Genomic DNA, 19,909 nt, shown 5'->3' with positions numbered 1-19,909 from the left:
AACAGCTGAGACATTAGGTTCTGGCTTCATACCCTGTATGCAAACATCTACCCTGATCTAGCCTCATTCACTTAATTCTAAAACAATTTAAGGTTTGTGAATCCATTCGGACTAAACATCAGGTAGTAGCAGTGGCGTAGCGTGGGTTGTCAGCACCCGGGGCAAGGCAAGTAATTTGCGCCCCCTAACCCGTGGATTTGCGCCCCCTAACCCGTGGATTTGCGCCCTCTAACCCGTGGATTTGCGCCCCCTAACCCGTGGATTTGCGCCCCCTAACCCTAACCCCCAGATGTTGCGCCCGGTGCAGCCGGCCCCCCCTGCACCCCCCACGCTACGCCACTGGGTAGTAGAGCTTTCTGACAGCAAGAGCTGTTCGATGGTGGAACGGATTCCCTTGGGAGGTTGTGGACTCTCCTTCACTAGAAGTTTTTTAAGCAGAAGTTAAGTGACCATCAGGGACGCGGGTGGTGCTGTGGGTTAAACCACAGAGCCTAGGGCTTGCCGATCAGAAGGTCGGTGGTTTGAATCCCCGCCACGGGGTGAGCTCCCGTTGCTCAGTCCCTGCTCCTGCCAACCTAGCAGTTCGAAAGCACGCCAAAGTCCAAGTAGATAAATAGGTACCGCTCCGGCGGGAAGGTAAACGGCGTTTCCGTGCGCTGCTCTGGTTCGCCAGAAGCGGCTTAGTCATGCTGGCCACATGTCCCGGAAGCTGTACGCCGGCTCCCTCGGCCAATAAAGCGAGATGAGCACCGCAACCCCAGAGTCGGCCACGACTGGACCTAATGGTCAGGGGTCCCTTTACCTTTAAGTGACCATCAGTCACGGATGGTTTATTGCAGAGAGTTTGGGGTCCCTTCTAACTCTACCATTCTCTGATTCCATTATCCTTTATTTTCTGATATGCTTATCAGGGGAGTCGCCTTGCCACTGGTGCTCTGAACATTATATAATATTTATACAGTAGCTGACACATAACAAGCTTGCAAATCACTTTATCAAATATCCTGGAAAACTGCAAGAGGATTTCAACAAGTTACTAAAACCGGCTATAAAATCCTTTTAAAATCAGCTTGTTTAGCGGCTATCTTAGCATCTGTGGTGATTGCTCATGTGGTTAGAACAGGATATGAACCAAGCAAACAGCACCTTCACCCCCCAACCTTTGGTACCTACACATTTTAACAGTTGATCAGAGCAAAGCTCATTTGTGTTAATCAAAATTCGAGGCCCTACTGATTTTTCTAAGAGTCTGAAAGCAGGACTTGCCTTTTAGGAGTTTTATAAGTTTTATCTTAACTATATTTGCTTCATTTCTATGGTTTATTTTAGTGGCAGGACACTGGATTTTCATTGGAGCGGGGAGTGAAACCAAGTTAAACACACACAAAACTTATAACAAATTTATTATGGCATAAGCTTTTGTGGACTACAGCCTACTTTGTTAGATGCAGAAAAGGAAATCATAGTTGGCAAGTATATATGAGAAAATGATTAGGTGGGAGCTGGATGGCAATGAGGTGTGAAAATTACAATCAGTGATAACAGGCAGTTTAAATGTATGTTCAGCTGGCACAGTGAGAAAGTTACATTAACACCAAAAGTGGGAAATAGAACAGAGAACCTCCACTGCTTAGTCAGCCCAATGCACTTTGATTTCTAATTTTGTCAGGGGCGCTGCAAAACAAAGCAACACAGTATTTTTGCATGCTCTGTCACCAAGGGGTTTTGCATAGAACACAGCACATAGAAAACCAGAGAGTATTGTGTTCTTTGACAGTGCCTCAAGGGAGATTCATGTGGGGCTGGATTTATTTATTTTGATGTTGGTGCCTTCCCTCCACTTCAGTGCCAAACTGCTGTGCCACCAATGGAGTGTGTGTGTGTTTGTGTGCGTGCGTGCGCATGTGCCATTGCCAACCTGACGCCCTCCAGATGTTCTAAACTCCATATGGCCATGCTGCCTGAGGACGATGAGAGTTGTAGTCTAAAACATCTGGATGGTACCAGGTTACCAACAGTATTGATAGAGACATCCCAACAAAGCAATGCACGTTGCATTCCACACCACTCCACCCCCCCCAAAATAAACAATGCATGCACCGAAAATATGTCCTGATTAATTCCACACCCAGCATTGCATCGATAGGCATGGAAGCTGAGGGAAGTGTTCAACTAATGCGTCCCGCCAGCACCAGGATTTCTACTTGCACAATGAGACTTCCCCCCTCCCCCAAACTGCCATAGAGCGTTGGAAGGACCTCAAAAATAGGTTGGGGGGAGCAGGGGAGCAGAGGGAGAGAACATTCCATCATGCAAGGAGAAATCCCAGTGTGTCACTAGGTTGGCTACAGCCCCATACATACAACTGCTGCAATCGTTTGTGCGCCTTTCCCTAAAAAGAAACAGGGTCACATGCTTAACCACCTGACCGGTACTTAAGATTTCCATACAGGAAGATGCCCTGAGGCCGTTCCCACCCAAGTGATTTAAGCAGAGGAAGCAAGGAGGGAGGTGGCCACAGACCCCAACTTACAAAGGGGAATGTATTGCAATAGGAAGTAAGAGTGCTTAGGAATTGCAAATCCAGGGAATGCCTACAAAGAGGAGATTCCTCAGAAATCATAGTACAGTGGTACCTCAGGTTACATACGCTTCAGGTTACAGAATCTGCTAACCCAGAAATAGTACCTTGGGTTAAGAACTTTGCTTCAGGTTGAGAACAGAAATCATGCAGCGGCAGTGGGAGGCCCCATTAGCTAAAGTGGTGCTTCAGGTTAAGAACGGTTTCAGGTTAAGAATGGACCTCTGGAACGAATTAAGTACTTAACCCGAGGTACCACTGTATCTTTTATCAAAAACCAAAGATACCACTGTAATCCCGAGGTTTAATAAGCCCAGCCTCTACCAGTTTGAGCTGGATATCTTCTGGTTCTAACTGGCATATTTTGATAGCCCCCTTCCCAACCCAAAACCAGGGATAGATTTCTTCTCCGTTGAATGCGGCCGGAGGGAAGGTAAAGATGAAGGTTTCAGCATCGGTGGCATTGCAAAATGACACCTCCCCTTTGTCGTAATCTAGATACACCTGGATCTTCTTGAGGGGTTTTGGCATGGTCAAGGGAATAGGACCTTGAAGGGTGAAAGCCCAGTACCCCTTGTCTAACCCAACTCTGTCTAGGCCTACTCCCCAGATTCCGGCATCAGGTTTAAAGTCCAGAGGGCCCTTCCTCTCCACAGATTTTCTGGCCACCCCAGCACCCCATTCTTTCGCCTTTTCCACATCAACTTCCCAGTAGACTCTCCCCGAGGTGTATCCGTTTAAGCCCAGCAGACACTGACGGTTCTCAAATCTCTCAGGGTGATAAGGCATCTCCTCAGGCGACTCGTGCGACTCCCAGGCACTCCCCTGGTCCTCTGAAAGGACCAGCGAGGTGTGTGCTGTGTCACGATCCAAGTACACAAATTCTGCAAGAGGAAGGGGAGGTTATAGGATGGCTAAGCTGCTCTGCTGAAAAAAAAATTACTGTATTTATTTCTAAATATATACTACTTGATATAATAAAAAAATCTATGCCGTTTACTTTTTAAAAATTGTAATAAAAATGTACTGTTTTTATTGTAATTATTTGTATGATGTATAATAGATGGAGATAAAATACTATCAATGTTTAGTTGTTTAATTATTGGTTTTCCTATGTTTTTAGTGTTTCTTATTTTTATCGGTAAGCTGCCTTGATGTAACGATCTCAAGCAAGCCTCGATAAGCATTAATGACTCCCTGGCAGTTTTATGGTGCGTTCATTTACAAGTTACACTCAGAGAGTGGCTCCCAGCCTGCCGCTCTTGAAAGGAGTTGCTCATTCTGAAACTCCGCCTTGGTCACAACAGAAAATATGCCAACGTCCAGCCTTTCCCCTGTTGCACTTCCACTGCATTCTGACCTTTACAGCTCTCCTGGAATGAGGAGGAGGAGGGGGGAATTCCCACACCCCTCTCTCAAAGGAGGAACTCTGACCTCTGACTCTCTGCTGGTTGCCTAGCAACTTCCCTACTGCCATCTATTTCTCCCCCTTCTTGTGAGCTGCTCTAGCTGAGTCAGAGAACTCTTGGTGAAGGGGGAGAGTCGAGCCCACTTCCTCCTGCTCTGTCTGCCATCTTTCATCTCCAGAGTCAGAATCTGTCTCTCCTTGTACTAGCAATCTTTCATCTCCCAAGTCCGACTCTTCCTCCTCCGATTCAGCCATGTCCCTGACACTTGAGGCTGTCAGGGGGAAAGGCAGAATATAAATAAATAAATACATAAGAGGAAGAAGAATTTCCTTCACCTTTATCCATGATTGCAAGGGATGCTGGGTTCAGCAGCATCAGGAGGGGAAAGGTTGCCCACATCCTTTGAGTACCATGACCATTTCTGGGCTCCATCACCATAGTACAGCATCCCAATAAGGGCCATGGTGTACAACTGCCATCACAAGGGATCCTGTTCGTGGATCTGCCACACCAAGTCCAGTTTGACTCTCAGTTATCCCCCAGTGAACTCACCTTTTTCATATTTCTTCTGGACTTCGTTTCTGGCTTTCCACAGCTCAGTTGCCATCTGATCTAGAAAGGGCAGGGAGGATAACAGAAAGCATTAGAATAGGGGTCCCTAAACCCTTTTGTGGATGAACTTCAGTGATGTTTTCTGCAGCTTGTCTGAGGATTGGTGACTGAAGATGAGGGACTGCACAACCATCACACCAAATATTCTGACTGATTTTTAATTGCATGTTTGTGGTTGTAATTTAGTGTGCCGTATCGCAATTTAAATTCTGCTCTGCTGCAAGTGAATGGGCACTGAAGAGAGCTGTGAGGAGGAAGGGGCCTTCTCAAGAGTAGGGGTCCACCAAGGGCATCACACCCAAAGGCGCTCCAGGACTGTGAGCCAGGACTGAAGCCGATAGCCTTGTTCCACTCTATCACAGGAAGTGAACCATCCATTTCTCTCCTGCTTACTGATACCTTTGAATTTCTGAAACGTCTTCTTCAAAGTTTTATTTAGCTCAGTGATTTCGTAGCATTTGTTTTCCAGATCCCCAGAACTGCTTTCCTTATAATGTTCTTCACCAAACCTGGAGAGGGGAAAACAATAGCATGCTGTTCACTTGTCTTCTGTTGATTTGCTTCTGCAAAAATGAACTTTTGAGGAACACAAAATTACACACACACAAACGTGTCACTGAAGGTATTGAACCATCAGGAAAACAGTCCAAGTGTATCTCCCACCACACTTATGTTAAGATGGTGATAACGGACAGATCTAAAGGCCATGATTAGTGCAAAAGATCCTCTGGAGAGAGACGTAAAAAATTCTACTTGTGGAAGGTGGAGGGAGGAGGCAAAAGGATGAGATACATACCAGTTGATTCTTGACCTCCCCTGCAAAATGAATGAGCCGTGTGTTTTCATAGCTATGTTATTTTGTCTGACACCGAGGAAAAGATAAGAGGAGGCATTTGATTTATCAGATGTCTGGAAGCTGTGGCTGGATGGTTACGTGGGAGCCGGTTGAAGTTAAATCCTTCAAAGACAGAGGACCTTTGGCTGGGTCGGGACGATATGGGATTGGGGGGGCAACTCCCATCTCTTGCGGGGGTGCAATTAGTGCCAGCACCGTCCGTTAAGAGTTTGGGTGTAATCTTCGACACCTCCCTTTCCATGGCGGCGCAGATTGCAGCTATAACAAAGGCGGCATTTTTTCATCTCCGCCAAGCTAAGCAGTTGGCTCCTTACCTCTCTCGCCCTGACCTAGCCACTGTGATCCACGCGACGGTCACCTCCAGACTGGATTATTGTAACTCGCTCTACGTGGGGCTGCCCTTGAGACTGACCCAGAAACTCCAGCAGGTGCAGAATGCCGTGGCGAGACTCCTTATGGGGTCTTCGCTGCGAGATCACATTCACCCGGTGCTATACCAGCTGCACTGGCTCCCGGTGGAGTACAGGATCAGATTTAAGATGCTGGTTTTAACTTTCAAAGCCCTATATGGCCTAGGACCTTCGTACCTATGGGACTGCCTCTCCTGGTATGTCCCACAGAGGAACTTACAGTCTTCAAACAAAAACATCTTGAAGGTCCCAGGCCACAGAGAGGTTAGGCTGGCCTCAACTAGAGCCAGGGCTTTTTCGGCTGTGGCTCCGATCTGGTGGAACGCTCTGTCACAAGAAACTAGGGCCCTGCGGGACTTGACATCTTTCCGCAGGGCCTACAAGACAGAGCTGTTCCACCAGGCCTTTGGCCAGGGCACAGCCTGACTCCCTCCTTTGGCAATCCTCACAGAACCCTAGCCCAATTGGTTGCCATTAATCTGATTGGAATTATTTTATAATGAAATGATTTTAGAATGTTTTATCATTTTACTGTTGTTAGCCGCTCTGAGCCTGGCTTCGGCTGGGGAGGGCAGGATATAAATAAATTATTATTATTATTATTATTATTATTATTATTATTATGCTCAGCAAAGGATTTAACAACATTTTATTATGTCCTCCCCCCTCGACCAAGGTTGAATGGACTTTATTTAAATTATCTTTGGACTGGAACAGTTTAAGGGAGCAATTAAAAGAAGATGAATGGCTGCTTAACTAAATCTGGCAAGAGCCTGTGTTTGTGAAAAGGCTGGGTTTTTTTAACTGCGTGCTGAGGAAGAACTCCAGAGTGAAATTTTAATGGCAGAGATTGGTCATCATGATGGAGAGTTATTTATAGCCGCAACCTGTTGGTGAACAGAGGAAGGAATGATCTCCAAGGAATGGAATGTGACCGAACAAAGGAGGATGGGAATTAACTATCTACACACACGAGGTCTGGGAACAACGTTTATGCAGGACCACAAACGTGAAATGGATTTTATATTTATGAAAAGTAACAGAGGTGCTGAATGTGAGGAAACTAGCAAGGTCGGCTGTGAGAATGGACTAACATCAAGAGAAGGATGAAGAGGAGTTTAAACAAGAATGAAGTGGCTACATCAGGAAGTAATGAACATATGTTTGCAACAGGAGTGGGAAAACATTTTGTATTAAATTTAAATAATTTGGACTGGTTTGTAATAATTTGGAAAACCAATAAAAATAATACATATAAGATACATACCAGTCGGTGAACGTTTCATCTTCCTAGAAGAAGGAGAAACAGAGAAAACGAGTAGTCAAGTTTGTAGGGAGATGAAAAAAGGATATCTATAAAGTTGTAAAAAGTCAACTCCCATTAAAATCCACCGGGATCCCAGTTTGGTGTGTCTTACCATTTTGCAGGGCTCTGTGGTGACATGAGAGAATTTCCACCCCGCAAGTGCACCCGTGCCGCTGTTTTTAAGGAATTATTCCACCAGTCTCATGTTTAATTGTAGCACAGAGATTGGCGCAACTAGGAACTGCAGTTGCCACACAGTGAGCAGATTTAATCCATCAGGAGCTGTAATGGATTGTGCTGCACAGGGTTCAGTTCCCCACAACAGGACAGGGATTACGACTGCAAATGAACCATGTCTGAAATTTGCACTTTGAAAACCGCTCGTGCTGCTGCATGAGCAGTGCAAAATCCCATGGTGATTTCTGAAACCTGGGCTTCGCAATCCTCACTGCAGGAGCTTGCATTTTTTATAACATTCTCACCTTGCAAAATTCATCCGATCGGTGACGATGAATCTTCTCTGCCTCACTGATCAAGACATTGACTTGGGATGGTCCTTTCAGGAGCTCAACCCCTAGCTGAGAACACATCTTCTCTACAGCACTGGTCAAGACATTGAGCTGAGTCACATCCCTGGTATATTTGCTGTCGTCTTCCTTCTTCTTCTTTAAGATTGTGCTTTTCAGCTCTTCCAGGTAGAGCACCAGGAACTGCGCCTGATCCTTCAAAGACTGGCAGAAGTTTTCGACCTCAGTCACTAACGCCTGGTGTGCAAGGCTTGCCTGATCCTGTAGTGAGACAGAAACAAAGAACAAGCCAAACAAGAAAATTATTCCTCGCAGCAGAACAGTAGGTTCAAACTATATATGCTAAACCTTTGATGACTGGATCATAGGCCTGCAAGCATCTTACCCACTGCCTTTCCCAACAGATTTCATGTTATTATTTGGCTGCCTACAGACAATGCATTTAAAACACATGACTTAGCCCCATAGAATCCTGGGAAGTGTAGTTTGTTAAGGGTGTTGAGAAGCGTAGCTCTGAGGGCTACAGTTCTCAGGATTCTTTGAATGAAGCTGTATGCTTTAAATGTATGGTATGTCCCTGGCAAATCAAGTTGATAGAATATGCCAAAAATGAACTGGAAAGCTCAGAAGCCAAGACGACAAATTCAGAAAAGAATGGGAAATGTTTATTATATATATGCAAAAGTATTGTAAACAAGTTGACACACTGGCAGGATTTTAAGAACACTTGTAATTTCAGAAATATAATAGGAAAAAAATGGTTGAAATTTTTTGTGTAGTAGTAATGATAGGCAGTTGAAAAGAAAAATTAAGGAATCAGAGGAGGGGGTGGAGGGAAGATTTCCCTATTTTTGGAATCCCTATTTTTGGATTTGAAATTGTTTTGACATACAGTTGTGTGCGTGTGCGACTATTGTTTCTGTTATGGTGATTTTTACCTTTGTATAGTTGGAAGAAAATCTAATAAAATATATTTAAAAATAAAATAAATGTATGGTATGTCCGCAGCCTCTTTTTGATTAATTTCACACATACGTGAGTATTGCTCTGTTTTCCTTTGGACCACACCAGCGTGGGCGGGGGGGGGGTGTCTTGTTGTCTGGGCAGCTCAGGACCTCCATACACACCACCCAGGCTTGCACCCTGGGGAGGTCACTTCATTGCTGCTAATGTTTGACTTCACCCTCAGAGGCGCACTCCATTGTCTCTTGTGACAGGCGGGTGCCAACAACATGAGTAGACAGATACAACAGCTTGTACTTGCATTCAGTGCAACGTATAAACAAGCCTCAAACTAGTGGGCAGTTCATACTGTCAGGAAGCTCTTTCTAATGTTCAGGCAAGAACTTTTTGTTCTTATGTGAGGACTGAAATAAAAAACGATGATGCACTATTTAATGGACTGGAAAGTGTGCAAGCAACGTGGTAGCTTAGGTAGCCCTCTCATAAGATGGGAGGGGTGGCTAACACCCCAGAGGACAGGATCACACTTCAAAACGACCTTGACAGATTAGAGAACTGGGCCAAAACAAACAAGATGAACTTTAACAGGGAGAAATGTAAAGTATTGCACTTGGGCAAAAAAAATGAGAGGCACAAATACAAGATGGGTGACACCTGGCTTGAGAGCAGTACATGTGAAAAGGATCTAGGAGTCTTGGTTGACCACAAACTTGACATGAGCCAACAGTGTGACGCGGCAGCTAAAAAAGCCAATGCAATTCTGGGCCTCATCAATAGGAGTATAGCATCTAGATCAAGGGAAGTAATAGTGCCACTGTATTCTGCTCTGGTCAGACCTCACCTGGAGTACTGTGTCCAGTTCTGGGCACCACAGTTCAAGAAGGACACTGACAAACTGGAACGTGTCCAGAGGAGGGCAACCAAAATGGTCAAAGGCCTGGAAACGATGCCTTATGAGGAACGGCGAAGGGAGCTGGGCATGTTTAGCCTGGAGAAGAGGAGGCTAAGGAGTGATATGATAGCCATGTTCAAATATATAAAAGGATGTCACATAGAGGAGGGAGAAAGGTTGTTTTCTGCTGCTCCAGAGAAGCGGACATGGAGCAATGGATCCAAACTACAAGAAAGAAGATTCCACCTAAACATTAGGAAGAACTTCCTGACAGTAAGAGCTGTTCGACAGTGGAATTTGCTGCCAAGGAGTGTGGTGGAGTCTCCTACTTTGGAGGTCTTTAAGCAGAGGCTTGACAACCATATGTCAGGAGTGCTCTGATGGTGTTTCCTGCTTGGCAGGGGGTTGGACTCGATGGCCCTTGTGGTCTCTTCCAACTCTATGATTCTATGATTCTAAGATGGTCAGAGTGTGGTTGTTTGGACAGGACTTCTGCCCTGAGTACTCACAGCTTGGTTGTTTTGATGGTTTTAATATGCTGTGTTACTGCATAATGAAAATAAACACACAGACACACACACAGACACACACACACACACAGAGAGAGAGAGAGAGAGAGAGAGAGAGAGAGAGAGAGAGAGAGAGTAACTTGAACCCATTGGTTTGGGTCTTACCATCCAGAGCAACAGAAAATAAAATTTGGTCTCTTGAGTAAGTGCCTGACATTCAGTTACTTAAAAATGACTATCAAATAGCTTCTTAATTCTCTCTCTCTCTCCTCCTGGGGAATGAGATAAGGCATAGCAGTGGGGCAGGGACTTCTCCCAGTCCACAGCAGGCCTCATATGCTGTCTCATGTAAACCATGCATCCATCTGTAGGTGCTGAGTGCTTATGCAAGACTTACCAGCAGTTCCTTGGCACCACATGCAAGAGCTTCTTTGAACCTTTCCACCGAAGCTTGTCGTTGCTTCAGCTTGCTCAGAATTTGCTCCTAAGAGGAAGTTGTGAAGGGGAGGAGAGAATTGGATTTTAGTTTGTTCCTGCCTTCAGACACATTACAGTTAGACTTCTCAGGTGTAAGAACTTGGAGAAAAGGTCCTAGCATTCAGGAGTCAAAGGTAGTTGCAGTTTCTTTGCGGTTTCCTGCCCCAGAATACAACTCAGTCCCCCTGCCCACATTCAGGCTGCATTCATAGGACAGTTGGTTCTGTTTCTCTGACAGTTGAGTTCTGCAATATATCTAAGCTTCTACGTGGAATAAAAGCCACTTCCAGACATGTAGCAGAATATAGTGCAAATTTTATTGGCAAGCATATTTTTTCTCCTGGATGCAAATAACAGGGAAAACTGGCTATATTCTGCAATGCTACTAGAAGTGGTTGGTTGGTGCCTTGTACTTCTCCTTTCGGCAACTCCTGGTGCCAAATGTATTGCTCTGCTTTCTGTTATGGAAAAATCTAGGTGTGAGGCTGCTCAGTCACCCAAGGCCGCGGGTCCCTGCGGAATAAAGGAAGGAGTCCAGCCACCAACCAGAGCAAATAGCTGTAGACCAAAGTTTATTGCACAACAGGTTCAAAGAGGAATTTTGAACCCCGAGGATGGGGTGACAAAGACTTTTAAAACTTCCCCACCATATCCCAGAATACAGTTCGTACAGCATCATTGCTACATCACTGACATGTCACAAAAGAGGAGGGGTAGACAGGGATTACACTAGTTTAACCTTGGCAAACATGTCCGGACAAGTCCTTGGTACAAGATTACCATAAGCAGACATGGCAGGGCAAGACCCAGGTACAGTGGTACTTCAGGTTAAGTACTTAATTCGTTCCGGAGGTCCGTTCTTAACCTGAAACTGTTCTTAACCTGAAGCACCACTTTAGCTAATGGGGCCTCCTGCTGCCGCTGCACCGCCAGAGCACAATTTCTGTTCTCATCCTGAAGCAAAGTTCTTAACCTGAGGTAATATTTCTGGGTTAGTGAGTCTGTAGCCTGAAGCGCATGTAACCTGAAGTGTATGTAACCTGAAGTGTATGTAACCTGCGGTACCACTGTATAAGATTAGCATAGGCAAACACCTCTGAAGTCCCACAACACAAAGTACAATAGAACTTCCTTTGCATGTTTGGAGCCTGAGGCAAGTCTGGTGATGAGCTCTGGCTTGGAGAACAATGATCCCAGCAATTATCACCTCTAGGCATTTCCTGGAGTGTATACATGTCTTCAAGTTTGGGGAGGTGGCAGGGGGAAAAGTCCTTTTTCCAAGGGCAAAATGGTGTTGGAATGGAGGAACTTGGCAAAGGTGTTGATTTTATACAATTCATAGGTAAAGTACCTGACTGTTAGGTCCAGTCGCGGACAACTCTGGGGTTGTGGCGTTCATCTTGCTTTATTGGCCGAGGGAGCCGACGTTTGTCCGCAGACAGCTTCTGGGTCATGTGGCCAGCATGACTAAGCTGCTTCTGGTGAACCAGAGCAGTGCACGGAAACGCTGTTTACCATCCCGCCAGAGCAGTACCTATTGATCTACTTGCACTTTGACGTGCTTTCGAACTGCTAGGTTGGCAGGAGCAGGGACCGAGCAACGGGAGCTCACCCCGTCACAGGGATTCGAACCGCTGACCTTCCGATCGGCAAGCCCAAGAGGCTCAGTGGTTTAGACCACAGCGCCACCCGTGTCCCTATATATTTCATAAAGCTAGGTATATTCCCTGAGCTGTCAAGTCGAAAGGATACATTCAGGTATAATATTTTTAACTGTTAACAACTTTAAAGATGTCTCCCCCCCCCCCGTAATTTCCATAACACTTTCCTTTGGACCACATCAGTGAGGCCGAGGGGGGTGTGTGTGTAGTGAGTGGGACTATCCATCCCCCCTGACCATTCCTCCTAGACACCGGCAGGACTTGGCCAGGAAGGGGGAGAGATCTGTAGTTGTTGCAAATCAAAGGCCAAATGGTAAAGCTGCCAAACACCTCCTTTCCTGGACCACCCTTGTATGCGGTTCAAGGAGGAGAACCCCCCTTCGATATTTACCGGGTTGGCCCAGCCCTGAGTCACTTTACCGAGACGCAGACAGAAATTCAACAGGTAGGTGTCCAAACGGTCAGGCACCAGTTTAGCTTCCCCGAGCAAAGGCACAGAGTACAAAAGACAAAAATTCCTTTTCCAAGTTTATTGAACAAGCCACTCAAAAAGTTGCACGTTTCTTAGAAGGTTACAAACAAAAAATAAAAACATTGTAAAATATAACTAGCTAAAACCACATTCACACAGCAACAATAGTTCAAAAGGCTCTTTCTTCGTTCCCAGGCTTCTCTTACAAGTACCAGGCTCCGAAACTGTAAATTACTTTATAGCCTCCTGTGCCTTATTTACAACCCAATCTACACCTAGCTGTGCCAGGGTCTGCAAATCAGATAAGCTCTCATCCTGCCTAGGGTCAAGATGGAATTGACTCACACTTCTAAAGAAAGGGAGTTTTAAGTTTAAAGAGACCAAACAACTGTTGCAGGAATTTATGTATATGTTGGGGGGGTTGCCCCTCCAGCAGATATCCGGCACATGCAGCCCACTACCAAAATCAGCACAATCGCTTTTGTGACTTTTGTGATTTGTCCCCACAAAACACTACATCACAGTTTCTTCCTATCTATTCAAAGGGCCTTTGCTGCACGATACCAAATGTAACATTTCACTGATAAATGTACAGTATCTGTGTACTGGCTCACTGGGAAAACTTCAGAAATTCATATAGACATGTGAGCTCAGCTACTCAGCAGCCCCTCTGCCTGAGTGATAATCCCTGACATCCTGATACCTGAGTGCCAGAAAGGTAGCCATTCCAGAAATAACAAACCCAGATGAAGACAAAAGGGTGTGATTAACTTGGCTGGGAAACAGGGAAATGTAAATATCTTTTTTGTTACACTTGATGGGGGTTTGGTGGAGGGCAAGGAGAACCATGGGGCAGGGTCCAGGATGCTCAGATTACTGCCACCAGACCTCCCCTTTCATGATGTAACCGTGATGTATGAGTGATGTAGTTTGGGGGGGGGTAACATGGGGATTAGCAGCTAATAAAAGTTTGGGTTCTCTTTTGTTCAGGGCTTCCATCTTGTTCCACCTTGTGGCAGGTGGGAGTCCTGTCATGATAGTCTTCAATAAAGACCAAGCCTACTGGCTCCTGTTTTGCTCTGGTATTCCTGACTAGTGTCCTTGTTTTTTTGTCCAAGGGAGCCCTCAGATTTCTCCGTTAACACAACCATTCCCCAGAAGGCCACAAATTTATCTCTCCCACAATGCCTCACTCCTGCGTGAACCAGCGTTTGGCATACTGAGATTTCCCAATTTCACTACAGGGGGTCTTGTAGCCTGGGCAGCCCAAGACCTCCATAGACACTGCCTAGACTGGCATGCCAGGGAGGTCACTTTGATGTTGCTAATGCAGTGGTTTGACTTCAAAACAACCACATAATCTAAAAAGCGAGAGGGAGGAACCCTTATACAGTGGTACCTCTGGTTACATACTTAATTCGTTCCGGAGGTCCATTCTTAACCTGAAACTGTTCTTAACCTGAAGACCACTTTAGCTAATGGGGCCTCTTGCTGCTGCCACGCCGCTGCCATGCAATTTCTGTTCTTATCCTGAAGCAAAGTTCTTAACCCGAGGTACTATTTCTGGGTTAGCGGAGTCTGTAACCTGAAGCGTATGTAACCCGAGGTACCAGTGTACTTTCCCAGCTTAGTTCGCTTCTCATGCAACTGGTTTACCACACAGGCACCACGTAAGGGAATAATAATAATAATAATAATAATAATAATAATAATAATAATAATAATTTCTCCTGCCACTCTGGGCGGCTCCCAACAGAATATTAAAAATATGATAAAACATTAAACATTAAAAACTTCCCTAAACAGGAAACTTTGGCCACAGTGCACCCAAGCACTTCTTTGCTTTGCCATGGCACACCTAATCCCCACATTCTAAAAAGAGGATAGGGGCCGCAGCAGACAGTGCTGAGGGAAGTACACATTCACAAGTGACAAGGACAAAACTTGGGGTAGGATACTTAAATTTCTCAACTTCACTAGCTCTGCTAGTTCAAGCAAGACCACAGCCAGGCCAATTGAAGCAAAACAGCGGCTTGGAAGCCTGATCTTTTATTGTTGCAATAAGGTTCCAACTCCCAAGCAAAAAAACAAGGAAGAAAAAACCCAGAACAAAGGACCCATAGGAATGTGTGCAGCTGGTGTTATCTGGTTTCAAAACTTTCAGCACAGCTGGACCTAGTCAGAACACTTGGATGCTTGACTGATAACACGCAAGGTTCTGAGTAGAAGGCAGGCATGAAGGGGCTGAAATAAAAAATAAAAATGAAAGAAGGTTCACACACATCTGTGTTCTGGCTTGCCTGCTCCAAGGTGGATATTGAGGCTTACAACTCATGCAGATAGTACAGAGTAGGTTGAAGGGCGCAGACTCTTGCTGTGAAGACAGCATAAGGGCTGCTTTTTTCAGTTTCGTTTTCTGAAAACTCATGACTTACATGTCCTCCTAACCTCACCCAGACTTTTGTTAGAACTTGAGAAGTGATGAGGCCCAGGCAGCTTTCCCCCAACAACGTATTGATTACCGTATTTTTCGCTCTATAACACGCACCAGACTATAACACGCACGTAGTTTTTAGAGGAGGAAAACAAGAAAAAAATATTCTAAACGAAATAGTGGATATATGATTTTTGTGGTTCGTGCTGTGGCCACAGACATGTGATTTGACAGTGAGTTTGGAGTAGCCCAATGCAAAAATCCTGAGGATCCATGTGGATCCATGCTTTGTAACCACGGAGGAGGGAAGGAAGGGGAACCATGGATCCTCTGCTCACGACTGCAGCAGATCCCCCGCCACCCGCAGGCATTCGCTCCATAACACGCACAGACATTTCCCCTTAATTTCTAGGAGGAAAAAAGTGAGTGTTATGGTGCAAAAAATACGGTAAATAAATAAATGAAATAGGGATAGAAAGCAAGGGAATAGGAATGGAAAGCTCTTATAGGAGGCAGAAGTGAATGTGAAATGACCAGGGCAGGGGGAGGGATGAAAGAAAACTAACAGTTTGGGGATGAGGAATAAGGTACAAGTTGAATGCAAAAGGGGATTGGGAGAAGAAATTACAGGAGATGGGTAAAAATAATTTGAGAGAAAGGTGGGGATGGGAAGGGATCACTAAATTCTGCCTAACATGGGGAGGCTGAGTCACAATACCTCCAGAGCAGATGGAGGAAAACTGAGCTATGGAACTGCTTGCCACAAGGAAGATACTGTGGGAAAGATTTCAGCTATTTCCAAAGATGGATCAGAGAGCAGTAAAAAGTGATGTTAGTAATTGCCAGCTGATTATGCCAACCTCGGCCTCCATTTTGTGTCTGGCTCTGCCTTTACACCGCCATTAGACACTTGTGGAGTGGTTTTGTGTTTTTTTTTTTTGGCATTTAATAAGTCTGGCAACTTGTTTTTCAATTTAGGGCTACAGATTTAAACAAATGAGAGATGTGATTTGGCAAAAGACGCATTTCTTTTTGTTAACTGATACAGATTCTGCCACATTAAAAAGTTTAAAACATTGATAAATAAAATAATATATGTTCTGAAGGCATAAGGTTAGACCATCACAAACACATCCTTCCAGGTCTGTTGATTATATAAAAAAACCCCACTCACCCCCCTTTTTTTGGTGCCTTAATTTAATTTTGCGTGTTGTCATTTTTCTTTTTTATGGCTAGTGGCCTCAAAAGTTGAATGGGTCTTAAATGGGACATCTTAAAGGGCACTGAGGCAGAGTCCTAGCTGAAATTTGACTTTGGGCAAGACGCAACCTATTCTAAAGAAACATTAATAACAATTACAGTGGTACCTCGGGTTAAGAACTTAATTCGTTCTGGAGGTCCGTTCTTAACCTGAAACCGTTCTTAACCTGAGGTACCACTTTAGCTAATGGGGCTTCCTGCTGCCGCCACACGATTTCTGTTCTCATCCTGGGGTAAAGTTCTTAACCCGAGGTACTATTTCTGGGTTAGTGGGGTCTGTAACCTGAAGCGTATGTAACCTGAAGTGACTATAACCTGAGGTACCACTGTGCATAGTTTTGCCACACACACACACACCCCCTCTATCTGAAAGCTCCGTCTATTATTACCTTTCGCTCGTCAATAGCCTTCTGTATGGGCAGGATGGTGTGGTCCTGATGCTGAACCTCACACTTTGCACAGATCAGGATGCTGTCCCCTTGGCAGAAAAGTGTCAGAGGCTCCTTGTGCGAAGGGCATGTGCTCTCGGACGTGGCTGACTCTTTCAGGCTTCCCCAGGTGATCTGCCGACTTGCCTCCACCATGTTCTTCAGCGGCCCGTTTTGCTGCAGCTTGGCCTTCAAGAAACCCTTCTTGCACCGAGGGCAGCAGACGTTCTTAAGGGAGCCTTTCCAGTGCTTGGTGATGCAAGCGTTGCAGAAGTTATGCCCGCATCCGATGAGCATCACTGGGTCCATGAACTCCTTCAGGCAGAGGGAGCAAGCGAGCTCATTGAGAAGGGACTGGACTGGGTTTGCAGAAGCCATGGCTTTGCTTGTAGAGAGAAAGAGAAGAGAAAACTGAAGCTGCCAACAGTTTCCCGCTTCAAAGAGTGAGAAGGAGGAGAAGAGGGGAGTGTCAGTTCTTGTACTGAGATTCTGTATTGTGATGACTTGCAACCCGCCCACTCCAAAAAAAGAGAGAGACACACCTACCTACCCCCCCTCTTTTGGTGGGCACAAGTCTGACTCCGGCCATATATACACAGGGAACTACTTCAGTTTGATTAAGAACTATAATACAGTGATACCTCGGGTTGCATACGCTTCAGGTTACAGACTCTGCTAACCCAGAAATAATGTTACAGATAGGTAGCCGTGTTGGTCTGCCATAGTCAAAATAAAAAAAATTCCTTCCAGTAGCACCTTAAAGACCAACTAAGTTAGTTCTTGGTATGAGCTTTCGTGTGCATGCACACTTCTTCAGAAATAATGCTTCAGGTTAAGAACTTTGCTTCAGGATGAGAACAGAAACCGTGCTCTGGCGGTGTGGTGGCAGCAGGAGGCCCCAAAGGCTAAAATGGTGCTTCAGGTTAAGAACAGTTTCAGGTTAAGAACGGACCTCCGGAACAAATTAAGTACTTAACCTGAGGTACCACTGTACATGGTTTAACACATTTTAAAATTCGTTTTTAAGTTTGCCAAACTGTGGGGAAATGCAGAAGCTGTCCAAGTCATTAATTATTTGGGAAGATACATTCAAGCAGTTGTTGAAATCCCAATATCAGCTATATGGTTACATAACATGCGTTATCCTCAACCGCACTGTTTACATCGAACATAGGAAAATATCTGGCTCATATGTCTCAGCAAACTTTAAAAAATACTTATTGCATTTAGGTATATCCAGCTTTTCTCCTCCAAGGAGCTCAAAGTGGTGTACATGGTTCTTTCTGACATGAAAATATGAAAGCATGGAATTTAATATGCTCCCATACATTCTTATATTAAATTTGATGTTATTATGCTACATTTTCTTTTTCCTGTATTGTATACAGTGCTCTTATTCTGGGGGGACGCAGGGGTTCGCATACCCTAAACATTTTTTAATCTAAGTCTGGCCTCACTGAGGGGCAGTATTTCAATATGAGTAGGAAAATGAGAGTACCCCTAAACATTTTTTTAGGAAAAAAGCACTGATTGTATATATTTGTATATTGCTTCTTTCTACACATTTCTGTACCTTTTAATGTTTCTTTTATTTTCCTCTTTATCTTTGTATCACTTTATAATTGAAACCTTTTCAATAAAAAGATTAAATATGAAAACATGAAACCCTGCCTAAGAGTTAAAATTTAGGAGATTAATCTTGACACCGTGGACCACCAGAAATGTAGAAACAAATTTCTCTGTGTTAAGATGTTTCCCAATATTTACATACTTTCCTGTTTTCCTATTTAGGCTTCCTCATCTAAAACCCATTTTCCCTCAGGCATTCCGATGAATCTCAGACAGGCAGATTCACCACAGACAAAAGTATCAAAAGAATCGCTACTCAAGATAGATGGTTTTATTTTCCATTTTATTGAAACAAAACTAAGAGGCTCACATAGTCAAACAGAAACAATAGCTATGCAAAACATCTCCACCTCGGAGCAGTGGAAAGGGTTTAGTAAGCAGTCAGGAAGATCTGTCTTCAAGGAGAAAAGGCATAGACAGAATCAGAATCAGAATGCTAGCATTTCATGAAGATTATACAGGAAGATTATCATTCAGAAGAACCGCCCAAGATCTCCCCGACGGCTCCCACCTTTAGGGTATCAGGAAACTCAAAGTGTATTTCGAATCCTTCTTTTGTAAATGAAGAACAACAAGATGGATGACGTAGAAATCATAGCAAACATTGACATTCCAGAATGGAAGAAATGATTGTGTTAAATTGACAAGAGATTGAATCAATCAGCCAAAAAGCCACTCCACCCACCCTTTTAAAATACCGGGAAATTCAAATGCTTCTAAAAACATTATTTTTGTGAACAGAAGTATATCCAAGTACTGACTAGATGATCGGTCCTGTTTTTGAATTAATCCCAGAAATATTCTTAGCTGTGTTCCTTTGCAAGTAGATGTAAATTAATTGTTTTAAGACATTTACCTGTAATTAAGAGACAGGGGTGAAATGACTGTATTTGTGTGCCTGTAACACCTTTCTTTCCTGTAATATTGGTCCTGGTAGCAGTTAAATAAATATCTCCTTTATTAAAAGGTTTTTGCTGTTAGCCTGGTCTCTGTCCCCATCTCCTCTTTCACCCTCATTAAAACTATGTAAAAACTTGCTGGAACTATGTAAAACTTGCTAAATCCTCAGGAATATCACACCTTGGCCAACCTGAGCCACAGTAACCCCAACCTTACGTGTGATATAATTTTGGACTGTTTGTAGAGGGGATGTCATTCTTCTCCAGCCAAAATGCAAACCCTTAAAAGAGATGTTTCTTTTTTGGTTCGGGGGTTTCTCTTGCCTACTTGCCAGCAGGGGAGGGAACTCTCTTGCGACAGAAAAATAAAGATCTGCCTTGCTTTCACTGCCTCCTGCCCAGTGGCGTAGCGTGGGTTGTCAGCACCCGGGGCAAGGCAAGTAATTTGCGCCCCCTAACCCGTGGATTTGCGCCCCCTAACCCTAACCCCCAGATGTTGCGCCCGGTGCGGCCGGCCCCCCCTGCACCCCCCACGCTACGCCACTGCTCCTGCCTCCATCCATTCATCTCTGACCGATCATGGA

General features: G+C 44.6%; 1 protein-coding gene across 1 annotated transcript; it reads right to left on the bottom strand.

The window, feature by feature from the left end:
- Window positions 1–1,392: 1,392 nt before the first annotated feature.
- On the bottom strand, window positions 1,393–17,278 carry LOC310701530 (E3 ubiquitin-protein ligase TRIM39-like). Its single transcript, XM_083492549.1, has 8 exons — window positions 16,759–17,278; window positions 10,463–10,549; window positions 7,657–7,962; window positions 7,136–7,158; window positions 5,002–5,111; window positions 4,543–4,602; window positions 2,841–3,465; window positions 1,393–2,688 (listed from the first exon to the last, which is right to left on the bottom strand). The coding sequence occupies exons 1-7, from the start codon at window positions 17,173–17,175 to the stop codon at window positions 2,852–2,854; spliced, it is 1,617 nt and encodes a 538-aa protein (XP_083348675.1). The 5' UTR covers window positions 17,176–17,278; the 3' UTR covers window positions 1,393–2,688; window positions 2,841–2,851.
- Window positions 17,279–19,909: the final 2,631 nt, after the last annotated feature.

Source organism: Podarcis liolepis, assembly GCF_965112155.1.
Source record: "Podarcis liolepis genome assembly, chromosome: 2".
Lineage (NCBI taxonomy): Eukaryota > Metazoa > Chordata > Lepidosauria > Squamata > Lacertidae > Podarcis > Podarcis liolepis.
The sequence above is the reverse complement of the archived record's forward strand: the minus strand, read 5'-3'. Positions and strand labels throughout refer to the sequence as shown.